At 49.7% G+C, this 16,781-nt stretch overlaps 1 protein-coding gene across 1 annotated transcript in view; it reads right to left on the reverse strand.

Annotated features, from left to right (window-relative positions):
- Window positions 1–8,639, reverse strand: part of NFATC2 (nuclear factor of activated T cells 2) — an 89,277-nt gene extending 80,638 nt beyond the window's left edge. Inside the window, exon 1 of the mRNA XM_050907182.1 lies at window positions 8,495–8,639. Coding sequence (XP_050763139.1) covers window positions 8,495–8,639 — 145 coding nt within the window. The remainder of the gene's footprint in view (window positions 1–8,494) is intronic.
- Window positions 8,640–16,781: the final 8,142 nt, after the last annotated feature.

Genomic DNA, 16,781 nt, shown 5'->3' on the forward strand with positions numbered 1-16,781 from the left:
AAAAAGAAGGGTCTCTTTAAGACTAAATATTATTACAGAAGCTGAGCAATCACGGATTAAAAAAATGCATATTTATAAACTGGTTGTGATCTGATATTAGGTAAATATTTGTTTAGTTCTTTTTAACTGCAGTTAATGCTTGTGAAAAGTACTGGATTAACAGCCAGGGAAGCTCAAGTGCTCAGAGCAGATGCAGCATGGACAGAAGCACTGCAAACACCTCCACACCGCCCAGCCAGGCTCCCGCTCCCTGAGCCCTGAGCTAGAGGGATCGCCTGGAAGGGTCAGCGCCACGTCAGCCTCTCTGCCCGTTTCAATGCTGGCCTTCCTACTCTTTCAGCCAAATACACCCCTTAGCGCCAATTGGGGTGTTGTGACTTTGGTCAACTTTTGTCAACTAGGAGCTGGACTGAGACCATCACGTCACAAACCCACTTCCAAATAGGTCTATGTAAAACCAAAAGGTTGAAGAACAGCTTTTGGTGAAAGGAGAAAAACCCTTCTTACACAGCAAAGTCCAGCCAGAAAAGGCCTCATAAAACCAAAGGTGAGCTCAAGCTCTTAAATTAAAAAGTCAGTTCTGTGTGATGATTTGTTTGGCTCCATATCATGTCAACAAGTTTTGGTGACAGGTTTCACATGAGAAAGCACCAGATGATCAGAAAACACATTCGCAAATATTTTTTAGAAAAGAGAGAGAGATAGAAAGGATAAAGCCCCATGGTTACAGGCAACCACTTTCCAATTTCAGCTCAGGGAACGTTTTGGGCAGAGAGGGATTATAAAATACACAATAACAGGTAAGTGTTCAGTGCAACCCTCTCTCCTGGTGCAAAAAATCCTCAATTTTCAGAGATTCTCAGGCTTGCAAACTATCCCCAGGTTGCAGAGTTTAGGGATGCTTCTAGGCAACACAGAATTCCCACCAGCATCGCTGAGCCCAGTTCTGATCTCGTCCCAGCACCCCATCAGGTGCTTAATGCCAGCGGCATCTGAGAGAGCAGAGTCGTGCCAGGTATCCCCGGGACAGACCCCGTGAGGTACATCAGCTCCTCTAGCTTCCCCAGCCTGGGAGCTGAATAATATTTGTCATTACACAAAAGCATGCAAAATACTATCAGGATTTTTATATGTTTTTAAACATTTCAATGTATCCAGCAGGAAATACATGAAACAGCTCTACAGTTTGAGAGTAATTCATACCATCTGCTCACCCCTGGGCACAGATCAGTATGTGTCACAGGTGAAGAGGGTTTCTTTTAAATATTTAAATAACTGTTCCAGCATTTTCTGTAACTCCTACGCTACGTGAAGCAGCACTTCCCATGAGCAAATAATATTGTACATAAAGCCAGTCAGGAGCTGACTGTACTTTCTGCAAAAGTAGCAAAAGTTCGTGGTGAAACTTTTACACACAGATTGTGATTTAATTTCACGGGGGTTCTGTTCATTTTCAGTTTTAAACACTTCTTAGTGTGAAAGCAAAATCCTCCACTGATTTTTGACTGCTACTTTTTGTGCTTAATGTTTTGCACAACGTGGAGAAAACTCCACAAAAAGAAAAAATGTAGCAGGAACTGCTGAGCCTTCGTGTTTAGCGGGAAACCCCGACAGCCGACCAAACAAACCAACACACAGAATGTCTATGTGACGGGATGGGAGACGACTGGGAGAGTCCAGCTTGCAGATTTCTTAAGGTTCCCTCTGGCTTTTAATCCCAGCACACAGCTGCTTTGGGGATGGGGAAAACAGCAATGAGTAACTGAATTTTGAGCCGAACATATTTTTAGCATCGTTGATCTCAGATATCAGAGCTTTGGCATTCACAGGAACAGTGTGTCATTCACATCACTCAAACTCTGACACATCAAGCCTAGATGTTGACGCTACAATTCACTTTGAATAAAACTCATCACTCCTTCAGACTCAATAGAGCAACACACCCCTCTGCAGTCACACAAAACATCACTCCCACCGCTTTCAGAAGAATCACTCCGATTTAAGCTGATGCAAGGGAGCAAAATCAGCACCAAGCAGAGCGAGGCTTGACGCCAGGACTTCAGGCAGGATTCATACAGTGACCAGCCATCGCAGAAAAGCTCTCCAGGCTGAACAGCTTCACATCAAGGAACAGGCGACTGTTTCAGTTCCCCATTCGACACACCTACAGTAAAAGCTGCCCCCACCGTACACGTTAAACTGCATTATCTGTGCCAGATACACAGACAACAGGTAAAAAATTACAACTCCTCACAACACATGTTGAGCAGCAAAGCTGGCATGTATAGATTTGTGTTAAGGGGCATGGGGAAAGCAAACATATATTTGTATGTGAACATGTAATTTTTAAAGTCTTCTGAATAACAAAGACACACCGCCACCCCCATGTTCTGCCTATTAAAAATTGGGCTTTAGATAACCCAAGTTTTCTTTGCTTTTCTCTGAAATACGGTGTTTAAATGAGCACTTTCATCCTTGGCATTCACCCTCCAAGAGGATCCATGTTCCAGATATTAATAACAATGTTTACGCACAACAACAAGTTGCAACATGCCCTTGCCTTCATATAGCACTCTCACAGAGCACTCCTCTGCAGTGCTTTACGGGCTGTGCAAACCGGGATTGCTCACCCAGCCCTCACAGGCAGCGAGCGAGGCAGGCACCCTTTGCCAAGCAGACAACACCCACAGCCTTCTGTAAAGCAAAAATATTTAGTTTCCCCCCACATGGCAAATTATCAATAAAGCAGGCAGTGGCACTGGAATGTGGGCAAGACTGCAGACAAGAAAACCTCGGCTCGTTTGAAGAGTGCCTGGGGAACTGCGCCGGGCAGAGATGCCCAGAGGCTGAGGCTGCGTCTCGGGCAGGGGAGACGCTGCCGGCCCTGACTCATCGGCACGGCTTCGTCAGGACCCAGGGCTTGGGGGGTTTGGGGAGATCTCCTGACCGAGTCCCAGCCCTGCATAACTTCAGAGGTACAATGAAATCACTGTCCCGGGTGCTATTGCCCACGCCTGTGACGTCATGGTCTGTCACCATGGAAATGCCGGTGATGCTACAACGCAAGGCTCTGACCTCACCGGGGGAGCAAAAAGGGGCGGTTGGGTGAAGCAGCAAGTGCTGCTCTCTGGAAGTAAATGGCTCTTCCATCGAAATCAGGAGAAATTCTGCTTTTTGGTTCAGTAGGAGGGGACTGGCTACCCTGCTCCCGGCCAACTTGGCTAAGGCAGGCTGGGGTTTGGAATTCACTCGAGGAAGGGGGAGACCCGAGCCAACATCCCAGCTTCCCCAGGCAAGCACCACGGGAGTTTGGTTTTGTAAACAATGTCAAGCTCCTGCCTTTGAGAGGGGCAGCAGCGGACGAGGAGAGGTTGCTTCCCGGCAGCCCAGCTGCTTTCTCTCTGCATTTGCAGAGACCAGCGGGAACGTGGAGCAGCCCAGGACACGGGAACGGCTCCAGGCAGATGGGCCCAGCAATACCCATGCTTCTCCCTGAGCTGCCAAGGTGAAGTTGGTTAGGGTGGCAGGAGCTGAGGACAGCAAACCTCACACTGCTGGCCCTCTGCCACACTGGAGATGGCAGGGAACAGCCCAGCCACCCACCAGCTGGGCTCTCCAAGGAGGTGAGAGGCCATTGCACCCCCTTACAAGAGAATAATGATGTGACGGATCAGCCTAGCAAAGGTGTTTTTCAAGAACTGAAGCAGCTTTGAAACCTTTGTGCAGATGCCCCAGAGGTACAGCTTTGCACCCAAGGCTGTACCACCTCCAAGGGTTCAGCTATCCCTGCACATTGCATCCCAGAACACAGACTGAAATACTCCTGCAAAGGACTGTCCTCTCCACTGCTTTTCTGATGGACATCTCAGTGAGCAGCACAGCAGCTTCAGCACAGCTCCTCTGACACCCCTCTGCATGTGCAGTTACAGTCCTTCCCCACCTCCCTTCACACAGGCATTTCCCAGCCTGAGGTTTCACTGCTGAATCATCCTCTGATTAAGTACCAAAAGATCCTTCTTGTTCGAGAGGGGGTTAAAAGAAAGTGAGCTTCACACCCAGACAACATTGGCACCTCCTCACATTCTCAGTCAGCTTTACTGTCAGCAGACAGCCTACTCTCCTGTGTCACCCAAGCCTCATGACTAGGGAAGCCCTACTTCCAAGCCCCCTAGGATCCCACCCAAACTGCCTCCAAGCTGCCAGCTCTTATTGCCCCCTTTTTTCCATAGCCCTTACCCAGTTACTAGTTCACAAGACCGTCTCTCCTCTGCCCACAATAGGGAATGGAAGCAGGGCTCTGCATCCTACCGTGTTGTAAACAAACAGCAAAACCAGCCCCTGCAGACAGACTCACGAACGCTGCCAGCAGCTCCACCAACCATCTGGTGGTGACTGGGCAGCCTCCCCAGGCAGGCACCTTCAGGACTGCCCTTAATACTGATCAGCTAGAAGAGTTAAAACACAGGTGAAAAAGATCAAGGGATTTAAGTTTCAAAGGACTTAACCCTTGATTTAAAAAATTCCTTTTCACACACCTCTGAAAGGCAAAAAGGAAAAGGTCCTGCTGGGCTCCAGAGATTTCCCAAGCCGGACGGGACGCACACCAGTGCGTGTGTGCACACATGGCTTTGCAAGGGCCCACCCTCCGCTGTTTTTTAAACAAGGCAGTAACTTCAAAGCCATTCAGTCAGCCAAATGTGACCTTGCCAATTAGCATGAAATTAGGGAATAACAGATCACCCCAGCAACTGCATTCCACAATGGGTTTATACAAATCATCATCTAGAAAAAGCTAAAGATAGCCACGTGCGGAACAAGGGAGCCAAGGGAGGGCAGGGGGAGAAGTTCGGTTTTGACCTCACATCCGTTTGCTGCAGTGCAGCTCCTGGGATTTAAATGGAGTTCCTTATTTGCATAAGTAAAACAGTCCAAATTTTTTTAAATTAATTTCCTTATTGTCATTTGAAGGGCCCAGTCCAAAGCTTTTTTGCACTTTCCAAAAGCCAAGTCGTCTGTTATTTACACTCGCTGCTTGGAAGCTCAAAGTGAAAGTTGGTTTCCTGAGAGAAATCTGGTATTCTCTGTTACATGTGCATATTTGTGTCTTCGCTGCAGGGCTGCCGCTGAACACTGCCTCCTGTGTTACTGAGCCAGTCACCAGGACTGAGCTGCAAGCATTTTTTTTCTCCTTTTAATAGCTTTGTATTGGGGAAAAAAAGAAGGAACGAGGCAAATTATACAGGGCTTGACACCAACAAGACGTGGCAATGTCCCTGAGAGCCTGTCTACATTCAAAAAAGCATTTATAATATTTATAGATACTCCCTGCTTCCCCTCTCTATATTACACATACATAGTCCTTGTAGATTCGTATCACCAGATGCAATGTAAGAGTCTGCTGAGCTACAGCAAAGGCTTGAGCCTACGAGAAAATACTCTTTCCCATTTGCATTCTCACCTGTTGTCTTAGGGCAGGATTTTGTCTGAAATCTTATTTAAAGATGGGTTTTGTTTGGATTTTAAGTTTGAAAACACCCCTCAGAGGATCAGTTCTCAGAAGGGTTAATCTCAAATATTAAAAATTATGTGGCAGCTTTACCTATCAGTGCACCATCACACAGTGAACACAACAAAAATACATGAAGTGAGCTGCTAAAGCAGAGCAGTTCTCTGGCTTTTCAGTATTTTTCTCTCATAGTGGCCAACAACAGGTATTATGGAATAATACACAAAGCAGTTATCAGACCTTACTCATCTGGAGTCCTATTTGTAGGAGCTAGTTCAAATGCTCATTGACTTTCTGTCAATCTTCTCCATTGAGAAACAAGGATATTCAGCCCCTTTCAAGTCTGAAACAAGCTAAAACTTGGGATACCACTAGCAATACCTCCATATGTATCTCTCAAGGGAATGCATCTAACACATTTTTTAAAAGGAGACAGAAAACATCTTCAATGCCCAAGTGAAATCACAATTTCAACCTAATAGCGCAGGATACCCGCTTTGCCCAAACTTCCCAAAGCCTGTTCACCTGAGCACATCTCTGAGTTCAGCCTGCTGAAGGCAGATGTTTCTGGTTTGCAAATGCTGAGAAGAAGATAGCTAATTAAAGTCTGGCAAGTAAGGGTAAAAGGCACATGGAAAATGGCACTTTGTACAGCACTCCTGCTTTTGGAAATGGTTGGCTTAGAGAGGAATATCTAATATTAATAATATTGACCGTAGGATTTTTATTTACACTTTTTTCCCCTGTTGCTTTTATAGCAGTCCATGTTCCTGTTGTCTCAGGCACACATAAGCACTACTGAATGCCAACCGCTTTCAGGAAGGATATTTCTGGCATTTCCATGGCAACAAGTTGTGATATAGATCCTACTTTTAAAACACAAGCTTAGGTGGATACTGTCAAATCCCAACCTTTTAAAAAATTGTTTATCAGAAATAAACTTTCATCCCAATCCATTCCCAAATTTACATTTTTTCCCTAAACCCCCCCCCCCCCCCAAAAAAAATCACTTTTAGCATGTTTACAGAGATTTGTTATTACAGGACTTGTCGTGAGTGGTGGGTGGAGCAGGCCAGACTCTGAAGAAACCAGAGCCTCTTTCAAACGGGCTTTGAATGTAGGAACCAGACTGAAGTGCTGCGATCCACAGACGCTTCTATGGTTTTGGTTCCATTTTGAATCCTCCACTGAAAAGGACTTGTTTTCCCAACTGCAGTTCAGACGAGGCCAGAATCGCACATGAACGGCGAGCATCATTTACCACCAGCATGTGGATAAAGCCCTTTCTCAAAATTTGAACGTTTCCTGTTCTCGTGTAAACATGCTTTAATCTTTTGTACATTAAAGGTCATGGATGTATACTGGATTGCTTACAGACTCTAGCTGGTGCCTTTTCAAAGCAAGGGAGAATGTTCTCCAGATTACAAAGCTAGTATATATGGTTGTGATCTTTTTTTTTTATGCTAATGATTTCCATCTTTGGAACAAACAGAATTACTACTAATTATGGTTTCCAGTCATTCAAATGTGGAGAAAGCAGGCTCAAGAAGGAAGTTACTTCTACTACAAGCATACACTGCTCTGCATTTACGTGGTTTGAAGATTAAACTTTCTACCCCCCACCTACGTACTATTATATTCTCTGGAACTTCCCACTTAAGGCTTCACAGCAGTACTCTCTACCATAAAGATGTGAAAAAATCCAGCATCTGAAGCTTTCACTGAGATTTAATGTACTTTCATTAAAATCACTGACCTCTCCCTATTGTGGATTTATTTTAGCATGGTTTGATCTACATTAAACCTTGAAATAAAATTCAGCTTTGTACATTTGATGACATTAACTATCCTCACTCAGCTTTGATGCTGGTGCATGTCTTTATATTTAAACAAGTAAACAAAGAATAAAACTCAGTAACAACTCTCCATTTCACTAATGATACCATGATTCAGGCCTAATAGGTATCCTCCTGCACTGTCCCCTAGGAACAAAACATCTCTTTCTTCAAATGCCCTAAAGAAATGCCACCTCTCAACTGTGCAGAACCAAAACACGTGTATCTTAGAAACAATATCCCAGCAATTCCTTCCTCTGGGTCCTGTCTCTTTTGGCTTTGTCTGGTTTACACAAATCTGTATTTTATGGGATAGGAAGTATCGATTTTTAATATCATCGACTGATTGAATTATCATTTAGAAAGTCAAGGAACACTTGCCACAGTGCTTTCAGTATCACAGACTTGCATAAACTCAGAAAAGTAGGAGAACAGACTGACGCTTTTTTCTTTTTTTTTTTAATTTAACTTAAGCTTATGGTGTTTGGACCCAAACTGGAAACTGGATGTCCCCAGCTCCTTGCCATCCAAGCAGGATGGTCAGACTCGTCGCAGGTAACTAACTCCTTGGGGCTCCTAGACCTAGTGCTCAAGCTGCCTTTTTGAGTTTCCAGAACACCCTCTACCATGATGATGATGGTCACAAGGAGACCAACCGAGCTGAGCTCTTCTGCTTCGTCTTTCACGGCTGCGCTCTCATACCCGGGTGCACAACTTTGTAAATAACAGGAAGGTCCCACAGCCGCTTTCAGATACTCCATCACCAGATGGGGACCAAGCCACTTGCCACCAGTGACGGTGACCGTTCGCAAGCGCCTGCTGGCCAAAGCAGCACCGCAAAACCCGAAAAGCCCAGCCCTGAGCACAGCCCGTCAAGCAGCACACCGCTCCGCATCCATCGCCACGCCGGTCCCGGGCGGTCAGACCGGGACACATGCCCGGCTGCAGACCCAGCGAGGGGCCCCGGCGGGGCTGGCCCCGGGGCAGGGCAGGGGCCCGGCAGCACCCCGGGTCTCTACCGCCCTCCGAAGGGCTACCGGAGGGCGCAGGCAGCGCCCGGCCCGGCCCCCGGAGCCGCTCGGTCCGGCAGAGGCGGCCCCGCCGCCCCGTCGGGGCGCGGCAGCGGCTCCTCCTGCGGCGGCTCCTCACCAACCTTCAATCGGCTTCAGGTAGTCGTAGTCGAAGAGGATGGAGAAGTCAAACTCCTCCTGAGGGCTGCCCTCCCGGGCCGCGCCGGGGCCATGCCCGGGGCCCCCCTCCTGCGGGTCGGGCTCCGGTGCCTGGGCGGCGGCGCTCATCGCGGCCAGAGCCCGCCTGGCAGCGGCGGGGCGGGAGGGGAGGCTCGCCGGCTGCCGAAAGGAGCCCGAAGCGCGATAGCCGCCGCGAAACCCGTCGGTATCCTTCCAAGTGCAAGTGGAGAGGAGTTAGCGGGGAGGAAAAAAGAGGGGGGGAAAGGGGGAACACAAGCAAAAAAGATCTCCCGGGGGGGTCGCTGAGGCGGGCGCGGCTGCCCCCGACGGCGGGGGGGTGCGGGCGGCGAGCGCCGGCGGCGGCACACGAGGGGGTTCGGCGCGACGAGCGGTGGCAGCTTCCTGCTCCCGAGCAGCCACCTGCCGCCGGGGCCGCCCCCGGGGAGGAGGAGCCCGGCCCGGGCCGCACCGGCCCCGCCGCGGGGCCGCAGCCCCGGGGAGAGGGGCGTCCCTCCGGGGGGGGGAGGCCTGCAGGGGTCGTGGTGAGAGAGCGGAGGAGAGGGGCCTGGGGAGGAGGGGAGGTGGAACGGACAAGGGGAAGGCAGGGCGGCGAGGGAAGCCATGGCCTTGCGCAGGGATGGGAGCCTCCAGAAACCCCGTGCAGCCCCCGTTCGGTGAGGCCGTCTCTGCCCTGTTACCCTAGGTTGAGCACGACTTGCTGTCTTGCACGCAGCCTCCTCCTCCCCAGCAGTCGGGCCCCTTTCAGTTGAGGTTTCCAGGGTCTCCAGCAGCTCCAGGTACCCCAGGTGCTGCCCTTGCCTTCTCCAGGCTTCATGTGTCCCGTGCCACGTGCTCCTGCCTCCCGTCGCAGGCTGCTGCTAAGGCAGCAGCAGGCAGGTTTCTGGGTGCGTCTCGTTCTGCAATCACAGGCCAACCTCTCTTAACTGGAGCACCTTTAGAAACATCAAATCCATCATGCACAAGGCCTCTGTTCTCCTCCTGCCTTGCTCACAAACAGTGTTTCACAGAATGGGCTCTTGCCACGTTCCCTGCTGACCACACTGCCAGTGCTGCCAGCTTCCCCAGGTACCCTCGGCCACCTTTGCCACATTGACTCTATTCATCAGCATCTTCCCCAGGCCCTTCACAGGGTGCTGGTCGCTGCCTCCCAACAGCCTTCTACCCATCCAATGGCTGCTGCAACCAGCAATGACTTCACTCGTGGGTAACTGGAGATCCTAAATTTGTGTGTTTAGACTATCTGTGGTCAGAAGACTCTGTTCCCTCTCTTACCTGTTTGTATGGTCCCCTTTATTAGTGTACGGATGGCTGTCACTGGGTCTGTGAGTTTGAAAAATGCTCTTAGTCTGCAGACAGGGAAGGGAGGCAAAGGCAGAGGGACCAAGATCATTAAAAAAGTATTTTGGTGTTTACTTCAACTTGTTTTTATTTGCTAAGCCTGTTAGCACGACTGCATTAACTACATTACAAATCTGACCCTAAGTTACTTGTGTAAGGTCACAGAAAGTCTGTTTTATAGCACGCATGAACCAGAATCTCTACGTTTAGGCTTATCCCCTGTCACCTTTATCATTAATGTGGCAAGCCAAGTAATGACACATCACTTTCTCATCACACCCTTTTGCTCCATCCTTTGCCAGTTCAGAGTGGAAGAACTCGGACTTTTCCTATGCTTTGAAATCTGTTTCTACATTGCGCTTCCGAAGAACCCCAGCAGCAAGCTCTGTACCGACTGGTCACCCCGCAGCAGCTACGGGGAGGCGTTGGAGGCACCTATTGGTGAGCAGAAACACTGCGCAGAGCTTTCGGGCCAGAAAGGGGAGTAAGGGGAACTGCAAAAACTGCTGCTGTGGCTGCGTGAAGGCAGGTGGGGAACAATCGGACTGGAATTAGGCCTTTATGGCACTCATTTGTTACTGGAAAGTACCAAGGGATAAGGAAACCTGACTTTCAGAAAGGGCAGGTGATCCTGCAGACGGGATGTGCCAGGATTTTTACTGAGGTATTTACAGAAGGAGATGATGAGCTGGAAATACCAGGAACCCTACTAGTATATTCACTCTATACATTTCCCGCTGAAGTGCAATTTAAATGGAGAGAGAAAGGCCATTATTCCATATTCACAGCCACTAGATTAATGAGTGATTTCACTGCAGTCAATGCCATACTTTAACTCAGCAGAGACTAAAAGGACAATATTTTTTCTCATTAATGCATAATATACATAGTAACACAATAGCTTCCTTGGACCAAGCTATTTGAACTTTCTCCTGCACACGCTGCCAAAACAATCAGGAATGGCGCTTTGCTGGGTTTCCACATGGTCAGCATGCAGCCCTGTGTGTATGTGCGCACACGCGTGTGAGCGGCGTGAAAAGGTCATAGGCTGTGTCCGACTCCTCTTGTGCAACACGATGCTGCTTCCTGACCCGATGTGGCTCCTTCCGTGGTGCAGGGACTGCTGAAGCCTATTTTGAAAAGGATCCAGTGCTCACTCTGTGGTTGAGCTGGAGACCACAGTTAAAGTCTACCTCATCTGCTGCAGCGATTCTTAATACTATACGAGGTGCTTGCTCTCTGCAGTTTCGTAGTGTCTGGTTCGGCCAGAGACAGGGCTCTGCTGCCGCCGGGCACAGACGGGGAAGCCTGTGCAGCCGGCGATTAGCCGTCTTGGCTACCAGCATTCAGAAATGAGGCCACCCCAGAAAGCCGCAGATGGGATTAAGCTTTCACCCTCAGGAACGTGCGTGGGGAACGGAGGCTGCCGGCCCCTTGGGGAACACGTGCTGCTCTGAGGGCTTGATTCATTCTGAATTGTTTAAATGTGAAGAAAACATATATTAAATTAGCCTATTTATATATCTGTTCTGAAATGCTGCTTACCGTTTGCTGGAGCGCTAGCCTTTTGTCATTGGCCCTTCTATTTAAAATTCATTAGAAAAACCAAATATACTTGCTGATCTTGGCTTAGCACTAAAGAGAGCTGTCATCCTTGCAGCTAACAACACATGGAGCGTGATTGGATAGCATCATTTGTATTAGCTGCAAAAAGAAAAGACATGAACAGTAACATTGGTCTTTTTAAGTAAGATATGGGTGATTGGCAGGAAAGCATGGGGAAATGACCCCAACTGCTCCTAAATCTTTATCCGATCCTTTATCCTTTATTTCCTAGCTCGCCTGCAATCCATTAAGCATGTGAAGTTTCAAACTTATCCTCAGCTACTCCTAGAATTAGTAATACTCCACAAATGGAAAATGTACCTTTTGCTTTCCAGGATGACCATGTCATCCGAAATAGTTTCACCGCTAATACATGTAATCATAAATTCTGACACTGGCGAGGAATTAGGGTGACAAGACAGCAGTGAGAGAAGTGTTAGAGAAATGTAGGAATTAGCTCACCTTACAGGATTCAACTCTTTTGCCCAGCGGACGATTTGACAGATATCAAGGAGCAATAGCCACCAGGCATACGATCGACTGGATTCCCCCTGCTCCCTCCTGCAGCTCACAGGGCACATAAGGACATTGGTCCCATATGACCGTTACAGCATAACGTATAGGAATAACAGTTTCCACAGGCTTTGAGTGCACAGAGGTGTGAGTTATAATGCTATACTCTGTGGGCTGTGTTGGAACCTACCAGTGTGTTATTTCGAGCAGAAATGGTACAAATCCACAAAATATAGATCTGGCCTAAATATTAGAGATGCATGAAACCATTACTGGGTGCAAGCAGCTGCAAAATTCAGCTCAAGTGACAGCTGTAGTTTTTGGAGCCCTCCAAGGGCTGAGCATAGTTTAGTTTAGACCCAAAACATGCTCTCTAGCCAACAATGAGAATAAAACATTATAAATTGTTTAAGTTTTAGCTGTTATAACTACATAACTGACAAATACTGCCCACAGTCATTAATCATTAGCGATGAAGAAAAGGCAGGGAAACTACTAGACTTAGACTGTGGACTTTTCAGCTCAATGCATACACTCAGGAAAAGCATCCAGCCACTCCAAATCAAAGGAAAAACCCAAACAACGTGACAAAGACTTCCCAGTGCTTGTTTTCCATTAGGGCTGGAGTGAAAGGCTGGAATACAGTGTCCAAAGACTGGAAATACTAGTTGGTTTCCTTAAATCTCAATCTTTTTCATATCAGAAACACTTCCTTTTTATGAGGATCCTCCATTTATTTCTACTGTTACCGCTATCAAAAGGCCGACAGGGCCACAACCCCTGGACACCGGTCACAACTCCGCTTGGGCTCACAGCACCCACATTAGAGATCTGGGAGTCAGCATTAACTCCCTTTTTTTTTTTTTTCTGTGGAGCTGTTTTCATGAGCCAAAAAGGTGTTTCAAGAACTTAAGCAAAGTCTGTCCTTGGCAGCATTAACAAAAATTGCAGCCACGTATACTTGCAGCAGGCTCTACACAGAGCAGAACTGGAAATACATTGTGCTGCCATTTCAGGGAACTGGAGAATGGAAGGAGTCCTTTTCCACATAGTTGGATCAGTGCTTGCCTTTGGCAGGGCTTTGCTTTAATAAACTTTAAAAGTATGTGAATACTGGACTACCTAGGTACTAGGGGACAAGGAATCCAAAAACAAAGCTAAGAAAGAGTAGTTTCTAGTGTAATACAAACTATGATTTTAAAAGTATTTAACATATTTCTTGGTGTTTAAATTTATTGCATATGTAATTTATCATTTACTACTTTCAGTTCCTACTTATACCATCCCATTGTATTCCCTGTACCAATAACTTCACTAATGCAAGTGATCAGATGATGCTGAGCTGAAGAAAGTTTTAGACGATCTTCTCAGAAATATTGGTGACTGTGCTAATTATTATGTGGCCCACATGACATGTAATTTACACTGGATCTGTAATACTGTAATACCCTCATATTAAACTTTTTAAAAGAAAAAGAGGTAGAGGAAAGTGGATTAAAAATGCTGCACATCTATTTAGCAGCTAAAACCCAAAGAAAATATGAGTCAATGCTGTCTTAAAAATCTAAGTGTTCTAATGGTGTATGTGGCAGGCATTAGAAATTTAACAGGCAACTAAAACTTGCACATGGACTTAATCCAAGCTCTTTAAAATGAGCTCAGACTGTGAGTGACTAGTTGCTGGTCTGGAGTGTGCGGAGTGCTATTAGAGGAAAAAAGGAGAGAGAGAGAGTGAGGGGAGAAATATTCTGGTACTTCCTTTGAGAGGCACACATGCACACACACTAGTATTCAATTTTGGGGTCAGGTTGAGTCAGAGATATTACCCCCCAATTTCAGGCTTAAAGTGGTTTGGCAAGAAAGGACAATGGAAAAATTGCTCATATCTCTATGTTCCCGTTAAGTTCTGAAGTCTGCTGTGCAAACCAAAGGAATGCACATATCATAGTTTAAAAAAATAGATTAAGCCAGTAGTGGAAAAGAAGTTCTAGGATATTATTATCCTTGGCTATTTTCAAAAAATGAATGATGAAACATTTCAGTTAGAATATCTATTGGAATGTTATAAAAGAGTGCTCCAATTATGTCACTGTCCCATCTGTGAATGTGATTCCTGCCCTGTATGAAAGACTCTGAAATCATTTGCTGACTGTTAGCTGGTGCAACTGTGTCCCACAGGGCAGGCTTACAGATAGAAAGGGGCTACCTCGAGTGACGGAGCATTGACAGACGCGGGAAAACAAGATGACACGGGGGACTCACGGTTGCCTGATGAAAATCTCTGCCATGGCTAGTGTCTTGCTGACACTTGCAGAAGCACAGCTCAGGGAGCAAAGCTACTGAAGCATCTTTTTGCTAGCAGGGTGTTAGGCTATGCAGAGTCTTCATTCCCCATTCTGAGCCTGCTCTAATCATAAAAGGGGGCTAGGGCCTAAGATTATTAACACGTCATCGTTTACACGCCCTACGTTAATGAGACTCTTGCACTTTGTTGCGGGTGCAGAAATCCTCCCAAAGCCAGAGACTGATCCCAAAAGTGTCATGTGCTATTAACCCCTAGCAGTTTCATGCAGCTCTTTCTTTGTGGAAAGGTTGGGAGCAGACTTGTGACACGAAGGCAAGTCGGTGCCAGGGTCTGCTCCCATCACCCCTATGCCACTGGCAGGAGCAAGCATTTTGCATAGGGGAAAAATACATGCTGGGGCTCAGGAGCATATTCTTTCTGGAGCATCTCTGGGCTCTGTTGTGCAATTGACTGCACTGCTCCTCTGGCTACTGTGGTCTCAGATATTTGATCTGGGAAAAAAAAAAAAATCAGTGCCTTTCATTTTGGTCTGTGACTGCAGGGCTCTGGGGAACATCTACTCTGGGGAAAGCAGAGCTGCATGGCAATGAAAGGAGTTGTGGTAGCTGCCGTTGGACTGCTGCCTTGTGCTTTGATCCACTGCTATCCTATAGCAGGTGAGAGTGGGACCTTGCCAGCACTGAGAAGAGCAAGAAGTCTCCTGTCTTTCCCTTTCCTGCTCTCTCTGCAGCAAAATAACTTCTCCGGGGTGTTGTGAGAGTGACTAAGAGCAGCTGAAGCGCTCAGGAGAGAGGGAGTTTTGTCTGGAGAAAGCCGAGGATACACGAGGCAGGGCAATGGCCTGATCCTAAGGCGGTATAAAGCCACTCAGAGTCTTTCCATTGGCTTGTCCGAGAATTGGAGCTCTCGGATGATCCCCTTTGGGTGTACGTGTTAACGAGTATGTTTTGGCAGGTGCCTGGGGAGCTTGCTACGGCAGGAGAAAACAAATAGCCGCTACTAAGGGCCCTTCAAACGAAGCCCTGCGACACCCGCCTCATCCCCCCCCCCCCATAGCCCGCATACCCCCTCCGCCGGCCCCGGGAGCGCCCGGGGCGGCTCTGAGTCAGCGGCCGAGCGGCGGTGCCAGCGCTGGCGGCGGGGCGGGGAGCGCGGCGGGCAGGCTCGGCGCTGGCCGGCCGGAGGGCGGGGGGAATCGAAAATGGAGCGAGTCGAGGGAAAAGCGCTTCCCTTCTCCACCTCCTGCCCCCTCGGCACGCTGCTCCCCGGACCGGTAGCCCTGTAAAAGTTGCAACTCACCTGCGCTTCCCGCCCGGCCCGCGGGGCGCAGCGCCGAGCACCCCGGGGGAGCGGGCAGGCCGCCTGGGCAGGGGGCTGCAGGGCCCGGGGGGAGCAGCTGGGCTCGCTGGTCCACGGGTGCTTTACGAGAGCCGGGCTGCGGGCGGCGAGGGCTTTCCTCGCGCGGAGCATCCTCCGCCTGGACCCGCCGCGGGTGGCCACGCCGACCCCGAGAGCCCCAGGCGCGGCTGTGCCCGGAGACCCCCTCCCTGTCCGCTAACATCGCCCGGAGAGATGCCCCTTCCCCCGGCGCCGTGCCGGCATTGCCCGGCCGCCGCCGTGCCTGCAGCCCCCTCCGCGTCCCCACGCAGGGCCGCTCCCGGCGCCGCGCCCTCCCCCGGGGCCCACAGCCTCGCTCGCCGCGGCGGGGGAGGACGGAGGATGCCGCGGCCCCTCCTAGACGGCTGCCCCCCGCCTCGGTGGGGCCGAGCCGGTAGCGGGGAGATCTCCGCTGCGGAGGGGGGTGATGGTTCGGGTCGGAGCCGAGCCGAGCCGAGCCGACCCTCGGGCGGGCGGCGCGCAGCGGCCGCGCAGGGGGCGCGCACTGAGCGCTGACGGCGGGGCAGACTCCTCCTCTCGCCGCGCTTAACTCTTGCCTCCACCGGCACCGGCACACCGCGGCGGCGGGAGGGGAGCGCGGCGGCCGCCCCGAGCCCCCCAAGCCCCCCAGCCCCGCGGCACGGCTCGCCCCCGCCCGCCCCGCGTGGGGCGCCGACCCCGACGGGAGCCGCGGGCATCCCCGAGGGCAGCGCGGCCGCGGAGCCGCCGGCCCCAGCCCAGCGCTGCCGCAGGCTCCGCCGGGCCCGGGGAAGCCGCCTGCGACGCCCCGAGCCCCCGACCTGGGCAGGCGGCGGAAGGGTTAAGCGGCCGGGAGGTTAGTCAGCGAGACTCCTGGGGTGATGGCTTGGAAGAGGAGAGTCCCTCTGGCTGAAGTTTAAAGGAGGTTTCTCCAGACAGATTTGTATCGCCTTCGCGGAGCGCTTCAAACCAAACCTAAAGCCAGTCCAGTCCCTTCCCCGAGGGACCTTCTCGCCATGAAACCCTTCCTGCCGACCCAGACGAGCTGCCTGCGAGCGAGCTAAAACCGGCAGGATAAAGCACCTGGCCCGAGGAGCGACCTACAGAGACCC

Source organism: Gymnogyps californianus, chromosome 17 (genome assembly GCF_018139145.2).
Source record: "Gymnogyps californianus isolate 813 chromosome 17, ASM1813914v2, whole genome shotgun sequence".
In the NCBI taxonomy this organism is placed as follows: domain Eukaryota; kingdom Metazoa; phylum Chordata; class Aves; order Accipitriformes; family Cathartidae; genus Gymnogyps; species Gymnogyps californianus.